Source organism: Corvus moneduloides, chromosome 7 (genome assembly GCF_009650955.1).
Source record: "Corvus moneduloides isolate bCorMon1 chromosome 7, bCorMon1.pri, whole genome shotgun sequence".
In the NCBI taxonomy this organism is placed as follows: domain Eukaryota; kingdom Metazoa; phylum Chordata; class Aves; order Passeriformes; family Corvidae; genus Corvus; species Corvus moneduloides.
The window spans coordinates 1,647,066-1,665,181 of NC_045482.1; the positions used below are offsets into that span (position 1 = coordinate 1,647,066).

An 18,116-nucleotide genomic window follows, 5' to 3' on the forward strand; every position below is an offset into this window, starting at 1 on the left:
GAGCAACCTGGGCTAGTGGAAGGTGTCTCTGCCCATGGAATGGGGTGGAACAAGATGAGATTTAAGGTCCCTTCCAAGCCAAACCATTCCATGATTTTGGTCCAGTCACTACCAGGCAGAAGTGGTGTGGTTAGCTGGCTTTGCCTCTCTAGAAATCCTTTCTGTGTAAGGATTTGTACCAACCACCCTGGTGCACTAATTTATAATTTCAAAAAATGTGGATGTGTAATTGGGGCAGAAATTTGAGTGAATGGAATGGAGAAATCACATTGTCACAAATTTTGCATTATTTATATTCATTTTGGAACACTGGCAGAATATAAATGTCAGACTGGGAGATTCATGCTTTCAGGGAAGAAAAATCAAAGATTCATCACAGGGCTAATCTTCACTTTGAGTGCAGTGTTCTAGCTGCCCCACTTCCACAAGGGACAAAGCAAAGCAAGGGGAAAGGCCCAGAAATGGCAATGATTAGAAGCTTGGGAAGAGGGGCTTCTGTGTGAGGGGAGGTGGGGATTACTGGAGTTAATTAATGCACGAGGCCGTTTTGACAATCCTCTTCCCCTGTGCCGTATTACAGGTGCTGCAGCAAGGCTCCATGACATTTAAGGGAAACAAAATTCCAACAGATAAAAGGAAATACTTTCTTAAGGGCTGTAATTAATGCAAGGAGAGATGATTGCCGTGGGATGCTGAGGATGGGATCATTTGAGTCGTGTTCCAGATGAAGCGCTGCCCAGGCACTTGGTGCTGTACAAAACAGGCACGTTTAGAGTGACTGGGATAGTATTTTCAAGTTAAACTCGGACTAAATACTTGCTCTCATGTTGCAGGGTACAAATGGATTACTACTTGGAGCTGGGAATGATGGAGTATTTTTTTTTCCTTTGCTCTAACACTGAACCATTAGCCTTTCCCTGAGGAGAGATATTGGTTTAGTGAGGAAGCATGGTGGGGGGGAAAGAGTAATTTGCCAAATATCACAAATGCTGCCTGTGTTGAGCGAGCCAAATGGCTCTAAATGGAAATTGGGAAGTACTCAGCAGGGCTGGGAGAAATATGCACTATCATTAGGTCAGCAGTGGAAGAAGCCTCGGAGAAAGCTGTGAGAATCTGCATCCTGTCTGTGATGGGTGATGCTGGGGGATTCAAGGAGCAGGACGACAAGGAAACCTTTCAGCCAGGAAAAGTGGAGGGTTCATAAGCAGTAGAAAACTCTTTTGGGGTCTCCTGGAGCAGTACAGAGGTCTTAACTCATTTGGAGCCCCTGGTGTGGGCTGCCTGCAGCTCCTTGGGGCACAGCAGGGCGCTCTGCCCGGTGGCCAAGGATTTTGTAGCATTTATTAGGCTTGAAGGTGATCCATGGATATTTGAGGCACACGTAGAATCACAGAATCACAGTCTGGTTTGGGTTGGAAGGGACCTTAAAGCTCATCCCATTCCACCCCCTGCCATGGGCAGGGACACCTTCCTATATCCCAGGCTGCTCCAAACTCCATCCTTGGACACTTCCAGGGATCCAGGGGCAGCCACAGCTGCTCTGGGCACACTGAGTGAATAAAATACCCCTCAAATGCTCTCAGTTTTGCCCTCAGGATTTTATAGCCCCGAGGGCAGGGATAGAAGAGCGATGGAGCTTGAGGCAGAAGCTCATTTATTTTAAAGCCTGAAATGAAAATTTTAAGGGAAATTCTTGTTTGAAATGATTTAAGAGAAGGTCTCAGATCTTGATCCCTGTGTGGGCATTGAATGCCCAGGTTTTTTGCCTTCTCAAGGTGACATATCCAGGCTTGCTGAACAGCTCTGGAAGGAAAAGAACAAATGCATGGAATTAATGGCCTGTGTGTGTTTTATCCGTGCACGTGGAGGCCACTCTGCCCATGTGAGCTGGGTGCCAGCAGCTGGTTCACCAAAGCACTCTGCCAGCCGTGTCGCCAAAATAACGACTGGCTTGGCACATCCCCAGATGGGAAAGATGGGTTTTGGTGCTGTTGAGCCCTAAATCATCATTCAAATAGTGAGGTGCCAACCCACCAGCACAGTGAGCAGGTTCCTACATCAAGTGTGGCTGGACAGGGCAGGGGATAATAAAAGACAGGCAACAGAGCTCTGGAAGTCACCTGGAATGTTTCTTCCTCCTCTTTGTACACCGGGTCGTGTCTGGCCAGAGAAGTGACAAACTCAGCAGTCCTCAGTGGCTTCCTGGGCATCTGCAGCAGCCTCAGCTCGCTCAGGACATTCTGCACTGTGTCCACGATGTGTCCCTGGGTGAAGCCATCTGACACGTGGGCCAGGCAGTTCAGGTTCACCAGCTTGGTGAGGGCCCCGCCGCTCTGCAGGATGTAGTGCTTCCACAGTGCTGAGCATCAGGACATGGCAAAGACAGGAGTTCAAGGAAAGCAGGAAAGATACCTTATTATTATTATTATTAATTTTGAAACTGGAACAAGAAAATAAGGACTGTTGATCAGGAAAGCCAAGATTCAAATTTTTTTTGGTTTGCTTTCTTTTATCTTCAGATTTGCAGCATAGGGGCCTAAATAGGCACATGTGGTTTTAAACTCTTACTGATCATTTTTTGGCTACCAGTCAGCACTTTTCAGCAAGTCATTAAGGGCACATTAAGTGGGGTGGACATGTGTGTGAAAAAGGAAAGAAACTCCGTGTGCACACGCAGAACGTGTCCAGCGTTCCCATTTGGATGTGCAGAGTTAAGTACCTTTACCAACAGCCTGTTTTTATTTCTGTGACCCTCACCACAGCTTATTCCTGCTGAACTCGGGGCTGCTGTGAGGACTCCACGTCCCAACGGCTTTCAGCCATGCAGGCACGTGTTGCAAGGTGCAAATTTTCTGGATTGGGGTTTTGCTTGTTACTTGAAAAGTAAATCTGGTTGTATCTTTTAGCTGTGAACCTCTGTGACGTGATTGTTTTCTTTGGGGTTGTGAAGTGGCTGAGATTTTGCTTTCAAAAAAAATAGGAATAATACCAATCTTTCGGTTTATGTTAAATAAGGAGCTGTTTCAGAGAAATTTAGGAAAACTTTGATCCTGTCTCCTCAGGCTTGGCTTTAAGGCATTATATAGAAATATTTGGAAAAGAAATAGAAGGATTAGGGATAAGAGGTTAAAAAGTTTCTTGAATGAGACATATTTGAGTCTGGTGTGCTTGAATGCTCCGATTTGGCATGAAGATGTTGGGGAGAGGCTGATGCTGCTGGCAAAGCTGCCTCGTTCTTCCTTGGGTTGCGACGTCGATACTGCGGGCTCGAGCCCGTAACTATTGACAGCTCTGCACTGCATTTCTCACTCGAGCAAATTGTGGTCTCCCACTTGAATTGCACTTGTGCTCAATAAATATTGGCTGAATCACCAGTTCATAAAAGAGGAATTGATGCACACAAGAGCAAGCACAGTAATATATTGTGTGCTGCAGCTCCTGGTGCAGGTGTGTAACACAAGGCACTGCCTCGCTGGGTGATTAATGGCAAGAAGTCAGTATGGGATTGTGAATCTTCCAGTTTAATGATTTCCATTGTATATTTGCTGTTCCCACTGAGCCCAGATTGGAATACTCTGGTCTGTAACCAGAGGGAGGGCTGCAGCAGACAGGTAGTTGTGCACTGTGGCTTGCAAGAATTTGTTATGTCATTATTTTTCTGTCAAAACAAGTTTGTTTCTTTCTCAAATGGGGTGTCAGGCACTGAAAATTGACAGGATTGGGAGGTGAAGATCCTGTTTCCATAGAACTTCAGGGAAGGTTGAAGCTGAAGAACAAGCCAGGCACTGTCTCAAATGGGGGCAACGTCAAAGAATTAAAGCTACAAGTTTAATCTGCTTTAAAATGCCATGAGTTAACTTTTTGGGGTGTTCTTAAGTGTGCAGTTGAAATCCCTTGAGCTGGCCCTTTTTTTTTGGACTCCAAGTTAGTGGTGAGACTCCCAGAATGTGGCAGTTCAACCCCCAGAAGTGAGCACAGCTAAATTCAGCTGCTATCACCTCCTTTCTCTGGGTTTTACTCATGTCCCCTTATCTCTCAGCAATTTATCAGAGCTGTAACCTAACATGAAACACATGTTCCCTTGCTTGGTGACCATTTTCCATCCACACCAGGAAAGTTACAGAACGTGGGAGAGATTTACAACGTGCTAGGCAGCCAAAATCTATCTTGGGCTCGCCCAAATGTGCATCACCTCGGTGCCTTGGCGGCCTCTGAGGGATGCAGGATGGAACTGGACTGCACAGTGTGTTTGTAAGAGTTTTGTAACAAGGTGACAGTGTGGACAGAGCAAAGAGAACCTGTGTGGCAAGGTCCCTGAGCCAAATGTGTTTTCTTTTCTTGCTGTTTGTTGCAGACTTCAGGGTGCTTAAAATCGCAACACATTGGAAGTTTGTCTTATTAGACCAATTTACATGGCTAGAAGAAAAAGCCACTGATTTCCTTACAAGCTTTGAGTCTCAGTACATGGAATATTCCATGGTCTTTTTTCAGAATTTGGGAGCTGTCTATCACTGTAAACATTTGACAGACCAGACGTGCAAATTCTTGGCTGCCTCTACAATTTCTCTCGCAATCTGTAAGTGCAAAATGTGGAATTTGGCAGTGAGAACATTTAGTCCTCCAGACATGGTTTGGTTTTGGAGAGGCCTGGAAGTTGGGTTGTTTAGAGTTTGGAGACTGGAAATTCAGAATTGCAAGCTGGAACCAGAAATTCAGAATCACTGTGTTTAAAAAAAAAAAATAAATAAAAGCTTCAAATAGAAAATGTGTGCTGAAGTAGGATCTTGTGCTTCAGACGGAGGGGAAAACCAGCTCAGTCGGAGCTCGGTGCACACTAAACTCATGGAAAAATGGGAATCGCTGCTGAAGAGTATTTTAAACTCTTCTCCAAACTTCCACTTCTATTATTTGATCTTTGGGATAGCCTGTATTGATTTAACCTAAATTTTCAGGACTTGAGGTGCACCAGGGGCATGACTTGAGTTGAAGGTCAGTTCTGAGGGTAACTAGACAATAAACATGGACTTTAAACAGTAGGAATAACCACGGGGACTACGTGAAATACTTGCCACATCTTGTCAGGTAGTCGGGCTTAGGAACGAGAATGATTTTCTGGAAGACTTTGCAGAAAGGTCCCAGGTTGGCATCGAAGGGCCTGGCAGTGGTCCCCACGAGCAGCACCCTGTCCTTGGGTTTCAGAGCCCTCAGGAACGGGGGCAGCATCCTTGCCAGGCGTTTGGCGTTCATCTGCAGCACGTGGAAATGCGAGGAGGAAAAGAGTTGTTAACGATGCTGACAGCTCCGAGTTAATGAGCTGGAGCTGTACCTGCTGCCTGCAACAGGATTTTGGGAGGGTTTTTAGTGGCCTGGTTGTATGTGGTATGAGCAGAGGAGATACCAGCACAAGGAGGAAGATTCTGCCTCCTCAAAATCGGGTTAAACACTTGATTTCTGCTTCTGTTTTTGTGGGTTTGTGCCGGTGCCTTTCACTATTGAGTTTGCTGCTCAAGTTATTCAAAGGTGGAAGGAAACAACTCACTTAAAGAAGGAAATCCTTATTTCCAGCTCAAGGAGAAATACTGCAGGGACCTGCAAACCTGATGAACCTCAGCAGGTAGAAGATTGTAACCTCGTTTGGAATCCTCCCAGCTCTTGGAGATTACGATTTTCTGACTTCTAAGTGTGAAAAATACACTTCCTGTTTTTTGCTGTGGTTTCTAACTTGCTGAGGTTCTGAGAACAAAGGTTTTGGGAGCTCAGGGTTCATGTCTTTGCAATAATTTACTACTTGACTTTGTAACACATATTTAACCACTTACAGAACAGATGAGTATTGAACAAAACCTGGTATTGGAGAGTTATGTTTGATAATGTTCAAATGAATATTGGCTGGAGAAGCCTAATCAGATTGCTGTGCTGTCACTACTGTTAATCAATAAGCTTTCCCATAAGTTTTGAGGGGTAGAGTAGCATTTTTTTTTCCCCTAAATATGCTTAACACTATGTATCTGGTGGATCATTCCTTTTCTTCTCATAGTCATGCTGTGCATTTTTCCAGGTGTGCCAATTACTTCATCAAGATAATGAGTTGAGGGTGTCTTAGCCCCAGGGCTGGGCATGGGCCTGCTGCTGGCAGGGGTGACACTGCCAGCTCATAGTTTTGCTCCTGGGTGAAGTATCCCTCTGTCCTGGTGGCAGGAATGTCACCCTGGGGTGAGATTCAGAAGCTTTGGCTTCTCAAGGCTGAGCTTAAGCTCATCTTGGAGCAGCCTGGTCTAGTGGAAGCTGTCCCTGGCCATGGGGTTGGAACAAGGTGACTTTTAAGGTCCCTTCCAGCCCAAACCACTCCACGACTCTCCAGAATTCCAGCACTCCTAAGGAAGGTTCCTCAGACTGCCACTGACCTCTGTCTGTCCCTCCAGTTTCATGCTGTCCCCTCCAAATGCTGCATGTCCTGTGAACAATTTGGGATGTGTGGGATTCCAAACCTGGAGCCAATAGACTCCCACCCAGGGAAGAGACCTTCTGTTAAATGCCTGCAGGTCTTGGGATGAGTAAAAGGGGCAGAGGTGATACCTTGGATTCTGAAGTGGGCAGGACAAGAAATCCATCCCCACTGATGGCTAAACAGAGTAGGATCATGAGTAATCCAGGCCATCTTTGGTCCCTAATCTTAATTTTAATCCCCATCTGCACTTCCTGCCAAGATTTGAGCCCAAGAGAAAGGTTCCCCCTCGCTGTGGGGACCACTGAGGGCATCGATCACTGCACACCCATCTCCTCATGCAGCCCTTGCAGAAGGAACAGCCCCATCCAAGGTTGGGTTGCCTCATGTTGCCTTTCCAAAATGCAGGCTTGTGACCACCCCACAGACAACCTAAGAATAAAGCTCTAAAAACAAAATATGTTGCAGGGAGCAGGAATTGGGGTGAATTGCCCTCTGCTGTGGTTTTGTTGCTGTGACTGTTGGGCAGTGTTTTAAATTTTTTTTTTTTCCAGTGGAGAAGCTCCACAGAAGAGGGAAGAATGGAAGCAGTGGCATTAGGACTCCTGGGAACCCAAAGAAAATAATCTGTAATTGTAACTATTTAACACAGGCTCTTTGTTTTTGCAGTGGAAATTTATCCTTGTTACTTTATTGTTCACTTTGGCTCCATCCAATTTCACAAATTAATAGAGCTGAACAATTTAAGCTCATCTCAACTCGGAGCTTCTTGCCTCATATTTTGAAATTCTCCATTATTCCCTTTTACTTTCCAGTGCACTGATGAGCAGTGACTGGACTATTTTTAAATAAAGCAAGGATAGGTGGAAGAGAGAAATGTGACCTTTTGGGGGCTCTTAAGAAGTCACAAGACTCTCTTAAAAGCTAAAAAAAAAGAAATGTTAGTGAGACAAGCTATTATCAAGCAAGCTTTGGCAGGTCTGGTCATAGTGGTATGAGCTCAGCTGAGGAATACACTTGTTCCTTTGTGTGGGATGTCATGCAACAGGAGGAATTACCTGCACTGAAATGAAGAAGAACTCACCTCTTCATCTCCCTTCGGTGTCCCTTTGGAATATAATCTCTCTGTGCCTCCAATCCACACGACCGAAGGCTGCAATTCCTTGCCCACCTGTGAGAAAACGGGGGAGAAAAGGCCAGGAGTTGATTAAAACAGCTGCAGTTTCATACCTGGGAGCCTGGCACTGTGCTTTTGAATCCAGATTTCAGCAGCTCAATTAGCCTGGCTTATTTTTTATGCCCAGGAATGTTCAGCACTCATGGATGGCACTGCTCAGCAGCCTTGGCAAATCCAACTTTTTCCAGTTCGGAATTGAGCATTAAGAGCCCATCCCAGACTGGAGCATTTTGTCTACTTAGCTTTAATTCCTCAGCACAGATTCAGCTGCGTTCCTGCAAAAGGAAGCCCGGATTTGGTATTCAGTGGAAAATTATAGTCCAAGGGCAGCTTTAGGTTGAGGCTGGGATCCCACCCTGGTTTTCTGGATGGGGAGACAGGCAGGATATGGCTGTTGCATGAGAGGGGAGGGCACTATCTTTAAGCAAAATAGTTTGTCAGTCTTCTGGTTGAAACCCCAGCATTGAATTTGCAGTGAGCCCAAGAATTAAATTTGAAGGGAGTGGGGGAGTGAGTCCAAAAATGGGTTTTCCTGCTCCAAAGTCGGAGGCACGATACCTCTGGTTCACAGCAGGATGGCAGCAATGCTACAGGCTTTTTCCACATCCTGCACTCTTCCCCATTGCTATAGAAACGCCAGAGGTTGAGCCATTCCAGAGGTTTAGACATTCTGCTGCCAAATTTTAATCACTTTCCAGTGGCTCTCAGAGTTTGCTCAGCAACAAAAGTGATGGCTCGAGGAGTCAGCGGTAACGAGACAGAGAGAGAGAGAGAGGCACAGCATCCTTCTATCCTGCCTTTTTTTTTTTCCCCCCTTTAATTCCCCCTAGTTGAAACTGCTGCTTTCAGGAAGGCAGCTTACAAAATCCATGGGCTGTGTACATCACAAGCTCCTGTCTGATTGACAGCCAGGCAGGAAGAATGAAGTTGTGAGCATCATTGCTCGCAGCACCGCAGTTGATTTTTGTGGCTGTGTTTCAAAGAGGGAGCGTGGCTGTAGAGGAGGGATGGGGAAGGGGACAGGAAATGAGGGCTGTTCATTTTGTTTGCTGTGCTGGTGGTGGGCTGAAGTGGGAGCAGTGCCACCTTGAGCATGTGACACTTTTGTTGATGGCAGCTGGTCAGTCCTGGAATATGTCAAGTGATACCTCCAAATCCAGAACAGCTGGATTGTAGAATCATGGAATGGTTTGGGTTGGGAGGGACCTTAAAGCCCATCCCATTCCACCCCCTGCCGTGGGCAGGGACACCTCCCACTGTCCCAGGCTGCTCCAAGCCCCAATGTCCAACCTGGCCTTGGGCACTGCCAGGGATCCAGGGGCAGCCACAGCTGCTCTGGGCACCCTGTGCCAGGGCCTGCCCACCCTCACAGGGAACAATTCCTTCCCAATATCCCATCCATCCCTGCCCTTGGGCAGTGGGAAGCCATTCCCTGTGTCCTGTCCCTCTGGGCCCTTATAAAGAGTCTCTCTGCATCTTTCTTGCAGCTCTTTGAGGCACTGGAAGGGGCTTTAAGGTCACCCCAAAGCCTTCTCTTTTCTAGGCCAAACAAGCCCAATTCTCTCAGCCTTTCCTTGTAGGAGAGGTGGTCCATCCCTCTAATCAACTTGGTAGCCTCCTCTGGACTCACTCCAACAGGTCCACATCCTTCCTGAGCTTCTTCTTTGTTGGAAGGCAGGAACTCAAATATTCAGTGTTAATAGTGAAGATTAAAAAAAATGAAAACAACACATCAGAAGAGATAATACCAAAATCTTATAGGAACTGCTGTGTGGGCTCGGCAGTTACGGGGATCTTTTCCTGCATGTACAGCTTGAGGGGTACCACTGATTCCAGGAGTGTGTGGAGCACAAGCTGGAATGCAGTGACAGATGAAAACTGTACAGCAACAATCCCTGCCTTTTAAGGCTGGGTGCTGTCCCATCTATCCCCTATCTATCCATTTCCAGAGGTACGTTTCGCACATTCCGAAACCTCCACACATCCCCCTGCACCTGCAGAGCACAAGGGACATTTGAGACGGTGACTTGTGGCTTTCCTTGAGTTGTGCAGCAGCCTGACACTCTGGGAATTTCTGCTGGATATCCTGCTGGCCAAGGGCTGGGACACCTGTGGGAAATGCAGGCCAGTCCTACAGATTTGCACTTGCATTTGTACATCCCTAAAAAACCTGTTCAGTGCTTGATGCTGCAGTGGGGTGTGAGAGGGAAATAAGGGTGGGGGGAAGGTGACAGAGGCTACAAAAGCCATTGGCAAAGGTTGGACTCTGCTTGTGTCCTTGTTGCCCTTTCGGTGGGGTCACCACAGGCTGGGAGGTGCAGATATTCCTTGTTTGGCTTGGAGATGTTTTCTGGCATGAGCAGCACCCCTCAAATGCAGCCTGAAGTCTGAAATTGGGTTATACCTTCATTTTAACTCTTACAGAAGATCTGCTCGCTGTTGTGACACCTTCCATCTTCTTTGCCCCCTTTATTTCCATGCTAAGTGGAAATATAATGAATAACCTCAATTTTGGCGCTTTGAGAGAGAATTCTGTGTTTTCTGTTTTGAGGCAAAGAGCTGAATGTAGAAAATGGCCTGCATTTATTTGTTGCCCAGAAAAGCTGTGGATGTTCCATCCTGGGAAGTGTTTAAGGCCAGGCTGGATGGTGTTTGGACCAACCTGGGATAGTGGAAGGTGTCCCTGCCCATGGCAGGGGGGAAACTGGATGAGCTTTAAGGTCCCTTCCAACCCAAACTGTTCCATCATTCCATGATTTTTCGGGTGTTAACAGACATTAATACAACCTAATTCAACACACTCTGTTTGGGCCTGGCTGTTTCTTCTTGTAAATCCAGCTCAGACACCCAGAATCCATTGGCATCTAATTTAAATGGTTGGTAGATCCGTAGCAGACTGTGTATCCCCCCGTGCAAGGGCTCCATTTGAATTATCCACGGACAGTTTGAATCCATGGATAATTAAATGCACTGTACATAATTAATTTGTAATTGAAATTTTATTAGCTTTGCTGCAATCCCACAATTTGTTGGAGCTGCCAGCAGATGGCCCCTTAACCCTTCTAATACCACACTGAGATTTGCTCTTCAGAAAAATCATTATGGAAAAAATAAAAACCCCTCTCTCATCCTGTTCTCAGCAGTCATCAAAGATCAAACAGCACTTTTGAGAGCCTTGGGTTCAACTTTTCAAACCTGAGAGCCAGAGCTTAACAGTTAAATTGTTACACTTGAAAATGCAGAAATTTGATTCTTGCCCAGTGCATGTGCACAAGGCTCCTTCAAACTTAAAGGATTTGATGGAATTTTTTATTAAAAGGCCCAAGATTTTCTGGAAGCTCAAGCTATTGCTGAAAACTGCTCAGGGCTCTGTAGTTTATACACCCAGAAATGCTGCACTGAAACCTGTGATTAGACCTTATCAGTGGGAGCATCACCAGGTAAATATTCCAGGGCTCCAGTGATCATGCCACTGTATTCTGGTTTGTGAGGCAGCAAATGACTTGGAACAGGATAAATTTAATTTTTAACGTTAGGGTAACACAAGTTAAAGCTGCTTTCTCACAGAAATAACTGCAGATTTGAGCACTGGTGATAAATTTAACACTTCAAGGTTCTAAGGATTCCAGCTGACCGTGCTGCACTGAGAAAAGAACTATTTTGGATGTTGGAAGAAAGACTCACTGTACTGTTCCCAAATTTTAGCTGTAGTGGAAGAGTCTGGTGTGGCATGGAAATGCTAAACACACAAAGAATTCTGCCAATGTACCAGGACAAGCTGTACCTGGCTCTTCAGCCTGCCTGAAGGGACCATACAGCAGTGGTCATGAACAAATGAACATTGAAGCAGTGGGAAAAAAAATAAATTAACGACAGAATTCAAAATTCTGTTGCCTCTAAATGCTGGGGTTGTATCATTTAATCTTAAATAAACTCCATCACATCCCTTTTTTTTTTGGTGTAACGCTTGTACAGTCAGCTCTGACTTGCTAAAGAGCAGACCCAAAGAGCCTGATAAGAGTCCCCCAGCACTGATGGTGTTGAAATATTTCTGGAGCTCGCTGCGCTGCGGAACTCCTGCACAGCACACGCACACAACTTCCCTGCTGGTGTTGCCTCTTGGCCACCTCTCTCCCAACCTTTTTCAGCCTGGTCAGTGTTGCACTAATAAGGTTTCCCCCACGTGTGGCTTTGGGCACAATGTGCTCTCTGTGTGCTGCTGTGGCCCTGGCAGAGGGGATGAAGCCCCTGAGAGGGGCCGCGTCCCTCTGGCAGTGATTAACCCCCCGGCTGCCTCATTTTGCTTGTCGTTTTTATTGCCCTGCAGTTAAACCTCATGAACTACCTGCATTTTTGTGTCATTGAGTTGTGCATTCTCCCCTCTCTCCTCGATCCTTTCTGGATCTGATTTTGTTTCCGTGCATCCTTCGCTGCCCTTCCTCGCGTCTTTTCTGTGAACTGTTGTGCCTCGGTGGTGTTTTGTGGGGACATAGGAGAGCCAAACGACTGCTTGGCACAAGCTGGTAGCCCAGGCTGGGAAATGGGGCTTAATTGAAATATTCCAGCATGTTCTGGTTCATGCTTGAAAGGGTGAGTTTTGTTTTGGGGGGGATTTCTGGGAAGTGCTTCTCTATTGGAGACAGATTCTCCCCTTTTGCTCCGAAGCAGAGCTGACCTGGCAGGATTTGCCATGGCTTTATGGAGAACACAAGTGCTCAGGCTTGGTGTTTGCAGCCTCTTTCAATAGTTTTCCTATTCAATATCAATCCCCCTTACATCTCCTCTGAATAGGCAGATTGAAATGTTGGTGTTTCCCTGCTCTGGTATGAGAAGTCATTTCCTCCGTGTGACATTAAAATGCCTGCCTGGACTAACACTCCAGCCTCTCTGGGATCAGGGCTGCTGTGTCTCCTGCAAGTCTCCTCCCTGAAAAAAGGGAGGGCAGGGGGGAGAAAAGAATATGGCTTTTGCATCTGAAACAAATTAAAGTTTCATTTTTTCCCCAATCCTATTCACTTGTTTAGGGCGTCTCCCACGGAACAACTGCCAGCCGCCAACACTCAGTCATGGAAGGGAAGTTTCCGAACGGTCATTTTATGCTCTCCAGAGTTTCCTTTCATTACAGAAACCCTTTTGTTTGCACATAGGATAGGTAATCAAAAGTGTGAGGTGACTTCACCTTTATCACGGAGCACCATTAATCCTTATTTACTAAATCCTGGTGTTTAACAGTGGTTGTGTGGATCCTAAGATAAGAGGGAAAGAACTGTCATGTTTCCTGTCATTCACTCACAGCTTGGAGTGGAAGGTCTATATTTTGCTTGACTAACTCTCCACAAAGGCACTTCTGGGAAGCTGGAGTATAAAGCTCACTTGACAACAGTTGCTGTTTCCAAAAAACCTGCCCAGAAGTGTCTGATTATGGAGATGGGGGGAATTTGCAGTGATCTCTGCACACAGGGCCCTCTAACGAGGGGTACTGTGGTGGGTCAGACAAGACTTGAGAGCTGGGAATATTAATTACGAAATGTCAGCTGCAAGATCCCAGCTTCCATGTGACTTCCATGGTTTGTCTGCCACATGTGCCACTGTCCAGTGTAGTCTTACAATAATCCAAAAAAACCCCAGATTTTTCCCACCGTTTGGCTTTCTCTTGTCAAGGAATTTGTTTTGAATGTGTGTTGCCCCTGTGCTTTCTTCAGCTTGGGTAACAGAAAAATCCTGCAAATCAGGATATAGGAGATTCGTTGTCCTTTGATTCCTTGTAGAACTTTTTCCTTAATACTTAAACTATTTTCCTTGCTGCTACTTGTGCCCATCTCTTTTTGTCCCATCGCTGTGCACCTCTGGGCAGAGTCTGACTCTCTTCTCTGTATTATCCCATGAAGCCCCTGAAGACAGCAGTTAAACTCCCTCTCACTCCAGCTTTGTTTTAGCCTGAAACAACTGGATCTGTCCAGATGTGTCTCACACCCCCCTTATCTCTGTGGCTCTCCTCTGGACCTGCTTGTCAAGGCCTGTGTCTAACAGGGCAGGCCAACACTGGACACAGGGTCCAGCTGTGGTCTCATAAATACCCAATAACAGGGAATAATTAATTATTTTAAAGTGTTTGCTATATTCTTGCTGATACAGGCCAGTATTTGGCTGAGTTAGTGCTGCATTGACTTGAGGAGCAGAGAGAGGGGAAATGAGGTACATGTGTCATTGTCAGGAATAAAAGAGGTGGATTGTAACTGCACAGGTGAGAGCCTGTGTTGGGTGCAGGATTGCTTCCAGCCTGGCTCTGAGAACCTACAGGGTCTGAGCTGAAATCCTCAGCAGATGGGGATGTATTGGTGACTCAGCCATGGGGACAGAACGTGGTGGGAGAGGTGAAACAACCTCTGGGAAAGGAACTGGGAATGAAAATTGAACACAGTGGGTTTGAATGGTGCTAGGACAGGCCAGGGTTGTGTCATGGGGTCATAGACTGGTTTGGCTGGGAAGGGACCTTAAAGCCCATCCAGTTCCATCCCCTGCCATGGGCAGGGACACCTCCCACTATCCCAGGGTGCTCCAAGCCCCATCCCACCTGGCCTTGGACACTGCCAGGGATCCAGGGGCAGCCCAGCTTCTCTGGGCACCCTGTGCCAGGGCCTGCCCACCCTCACAGGGAAGGATTGAACATCCAGGAAAGAAAAACTCTGTGCTCTGCCATTGGCTCTGCTGTTAAAGCAGCACAATTTGAAGCAGTGCTGCTGTTGCAGTTGGAATGAGTCACCTTTTGATAAGCAAGTGCCTGGACAGCCCTGATTCCATGGGATTGTGAGCGACTCCATCCCTGTAACTCACAGAGGTTCACTGAAATGTCACTGTCTTTTGCAAGAGCTTAAGTAGAGAAATAATCTTGGACTGCTCCCCATGATTTTGAGGAAGGGGTTGGAGAGTGTTTCCATTTGTTTTTAAGTCATGTGGGGAAAAGTAAGGGTTTGTATGTACCTGTAGGCACACATATATATACACACAGTGTGTGTGTATACTTACTTACCAATGTGTATAAATACACATTTTATGCATGCTCCTCCTCTTATTGTACATATTATTTTCGAGTATGTAAAAAAACCCCCTTGCTATCTTCAGCTGGAACCTTGTCCAGGAGTAAAAAGTCTTCCCTCATTTCTCCTATGCTCAAAGTCCTTGTGCTCTAGCAGGGACTCTGTGAGGGCAAGGATGGCGTGTGCTGTGCCTGCAGCCAGACCTGAGCTCTGCCACTGATGAGGGCAGAGAAATGAAGTGGAGAAAGGTGAAATATGCAGAGGAGAGGGACTGCTAGCTCAGGATAATGGCTCTAAATTGTGTCAGGGAGTGCTAGGCCCAGTGTCAGTGCCACAGCATCAAAGGTGTGTGTGATCACAGAGCAGTCACCCTTCCCTTGGCTTTGCTCTAGACTGTGAAACGTGGCTTTTCTGGTCATGGAGGCACCTGTCCCAAAACCTTCGGTGAGACTGGATTCCATAAAATACAGCTGATAAATCCCCAGCAAAGCCAATTCTAGTAGACCACTGGCACTGGAAAACTATTACTGTTTGGCTTTTTCCTACTATTTTTTGGTCTGGAAATGTTTACCAGCTCCCATCCAGAGCAGAAATGCTGAATGTGGAATGAAATCCTGCCAGGATAGTGTCTTTTTAAATTTTTTTTTTTTTTTTTTTTTTTGGAGGAGGCGGAGGGTTTGGGCTATGTCCTTCACAGTTCATATGCCTGCTTTCATTTCCAGACTTCTCATACATTTCTGTTCCTGTAATCCTGAACCTGGATTCCTCCTTTTGAAGAGCTTGCTGATAGGTAAACAGAGAGCAATATAGGGGAGAGAGCTCTTGTCCAGCAGCAGTCCCAGAGAGGAAATTTCTGACCACCCCCAGCCTAGCATTTGATTAAATGCTGCATGGCAAGCATTCCTGGCTGATGTGCACATAAACAGAGAACAGAATTTTCTTCATCTGTGCTGCTTTTCATATTCAAGGTAACACAAAGCTCCCATAAATCCTAATGTGAAAAATATGGTTGCTTCCAATGATTTCTCCAGGGGCATTAAATCCTCTGCAGAGCTGCACACACTGGCTGTCAACAAGTGGTTTCACAGAGTCACAGAACCATTTTGGTTGGAAAAGACCTCTAAGATCAAGTCCAACCTTCGGCTTATCACCACCTTTCAACCAGAGCAGAGCACTGAGTGCCATGTCCAGTTGTTCCTGGACACCTCCAGCCATGATGGGGACTTGGGGACTCCACCACTCCCTGGGCAGCTCCTTCCAAAGGCTGACAGCCCTTTCCATGAAGAAATTCCTCCTGATGTTTTGAATGCTTGAAGGCAGGGAAGGAATTTCAGTTGGGTTGAACAGCTTTGTCCAAGGTGTGGATGCTCCTTGTTACGGAGAAACTACAATTCCCTGGTTGTCCCACAAAAGAACCGGGCCGCCTTTGTAAGAGAATTCCCCAAGACACACCATACCTTGAGGATCATGTGAAGCATCATCAGCAGGCCATCCCTGCCTGGATATTTCCCAACAATGTTGGAGGGTGTGAGGTTGAAGAGGTTGGCTCCTGTTTCTGTGCAGATGGCATGGACCAACATTTTCTTTCCAACACCAGCGGGTCCCGCCAGCAGCAGGGATTTCACCAAAGGAGCATTCTCATGGACGGTTTGGGAACCTGTAAAAAGTCATAAGGCACTATTATTGCTTTCATTTAAATCTGCCATAAAGGTAATGGAATGATTCCTCCTTTTTTATTCACCATAAATAATTGATAACGTGAATTAATTCTTTCCTTGCTATGGCATGAGTGCTCTTGAGCTCAGTTCTGTATAACCAGAGCTGTGAGCCCAGCAGATTTAACATCCCTGTTTGGAGCAAGGCTCATCCACTCTTATTTGTACCTTCTGATGGGAAAACTTCAGCTTTAAACTGATGTGAGCTAAAAAAATGATTGGGAGACCAGAGCAAATGCGAGTGCCAGGGTTGCTGCGCTTCCCTTGTGTGCCTGCAGCAATCACTGCTCAGCATTTCCAGCTCTGTTTCCGTGGCTGCTCCAGGTGAATTCATCCTGGGCTGTGACAAATATGATCCATCACCTGGGAAAGCCTAGCATTGGGAAAACACAAGCACAGACAGATTTAGGTGGTTGATGAGGATGGAACTTGTCTTCCCTGCAGCTGTCACCACATGAACTGGGGATGGGTGAATCTCCAGAGGTGGAAGTAGCAGGAAATGTCAGATGCTTTATCTGTGCCCACTGGGAGTCCAAGCTCACTTTGCTTGGACGCCTGAAGATGTCCTGTGTCAATAGTGGTGATGCTTACACGTATTTGAAAATCTGTGTGAGCATCCACTGCATCTGGAGGTCTCTCAGACTGGTGTCCATCAGATTGTGAGGGGGAAACTGGCCCCAAATGTGATGGGCTGCAGAGGGAGCCTTTGCCTTAGCCTGGAGAAGCCCTCTGGGTTAATGGGGACTGCTGGCATTTAGAACAAATCCAATCAGGGTGGTTATCTGTGTCCTGATGGTTTAACATCCCAAATAAATGACAGTGAACCGAGCACAGAGACGAATGCCATTATTCCAGCACGGTGCAGGGTGTAGGAAGTTGTCAGCCACCCAGGCTTTATTAATATTTGGTCATTCCATACCAATCCATTACTATTCCACAAAGATTTATTGGGAGGGGAGCAGCAGACTCCTCTGTGTTAAGGATGAAGTATAGCTTCTACTATTCTTTCTCCTTTCAGCTGCTTATAATTTTCTTAATGCCATTTAAGCTGGGGCTTTCCTTGCCATCAGGTGGCTATTTTGAGAAAAACCTCCACTTCTATGATACACAATTATCTCATGATGAACTAGTTTGGAGACCAATTAAGTGAAATGTCATCCATAACGTATCACCCCAAAGGTGAAACCATTCCTGTGCCCTTTTTTTTGGCTCATGTAATATCTTTTGTTACTCAAAGGCATTTTTCAAACTGCTCTTGCAAATACCTTTTGTTTGTTTAACTAGTCCAGGGTCTCCTCTCCCTAGAATTTTTGGGTTCTCTTGATTACAGGGTGTCTCAGGGCTTGATTTCCCTAGATTAGATGGTGTTAAAACACAGCTTTGGAGGAGTTTTGGGATATGTGAAATACATTGTGCAGACAGGGATAACTGCTGACCCCTCTCAGCTGATTGCAGTCAGACCTTCAGTCAGCCCTTGAGGGCTCACCCCAAACCAGCTGAGGGTGTTCCAGGTGGGAAGAGCCCCATCCAGGTGATGCCTGAAGAGGCCACCTAAAAACAGAGGCTAGACAAGAATAAGGGAATAAAAGAGGTATTTATTTGAAAGGCCTTCAGAGGTACATCCTGGGGGCCAGAGGCTACTGCCGAGAGGGACCCCAAGATGGACGACAGGTCATGAGTTCTTCACACTTTTGTGTAAGTTTGGTTCATTTGCATAGCAGGGTTAATTCTCCAATTAAAGC

At 46.2% G+C, this 18,116-nt stretch overlaps 2 protein-coding genes across 3 annotated transcripts in view; both read right to left on the reverse strand.

Moving 5' to 3' along the window:
• The window catches only part of LOC116446882, a 781,927-nt gene that overhangs the window by 492,762 nt on the left and 271,049 nt on the right, over positions 1 to 18,116 (reverse strand). The gene's annotated exons all lie outside the window — the stretch shown is intronic.
• The window catches only part of IQCA1 (IQ motif containing with AAA domain 1), a 101,445-nt gene that overhangs the window by 2,298 nt on the left and 81,031 nt on the right, over positions 1 to 18,116 (reverse strand). For both annotated transcript variants that reach the window (XM_032115324.1, XM_032115323.1), the window contains 4 exons: positions 16,117 to 16,316; positions 7,530 to 7,616; positions 5,070 to 5,247; positions 2,121 to 2,359 (listed from right to left, as the gene is read on the reverse strand). In XM_032115324.1, coding sequence (XP_031971215.1) covers positions 2,121 to 2,359; positions 5,070 to 5,247; positions 7,530 to 7,616; positions 16,117 to 16,316 — 704 coding nt within the window. The remainder of the gene's footprint in view (positions 1 to 2,120; positions 2,360 to 5,069; positions 5,248 to 7,529; positions 7,617 to 16,116; positions 16,317 to 18,116) is intronic.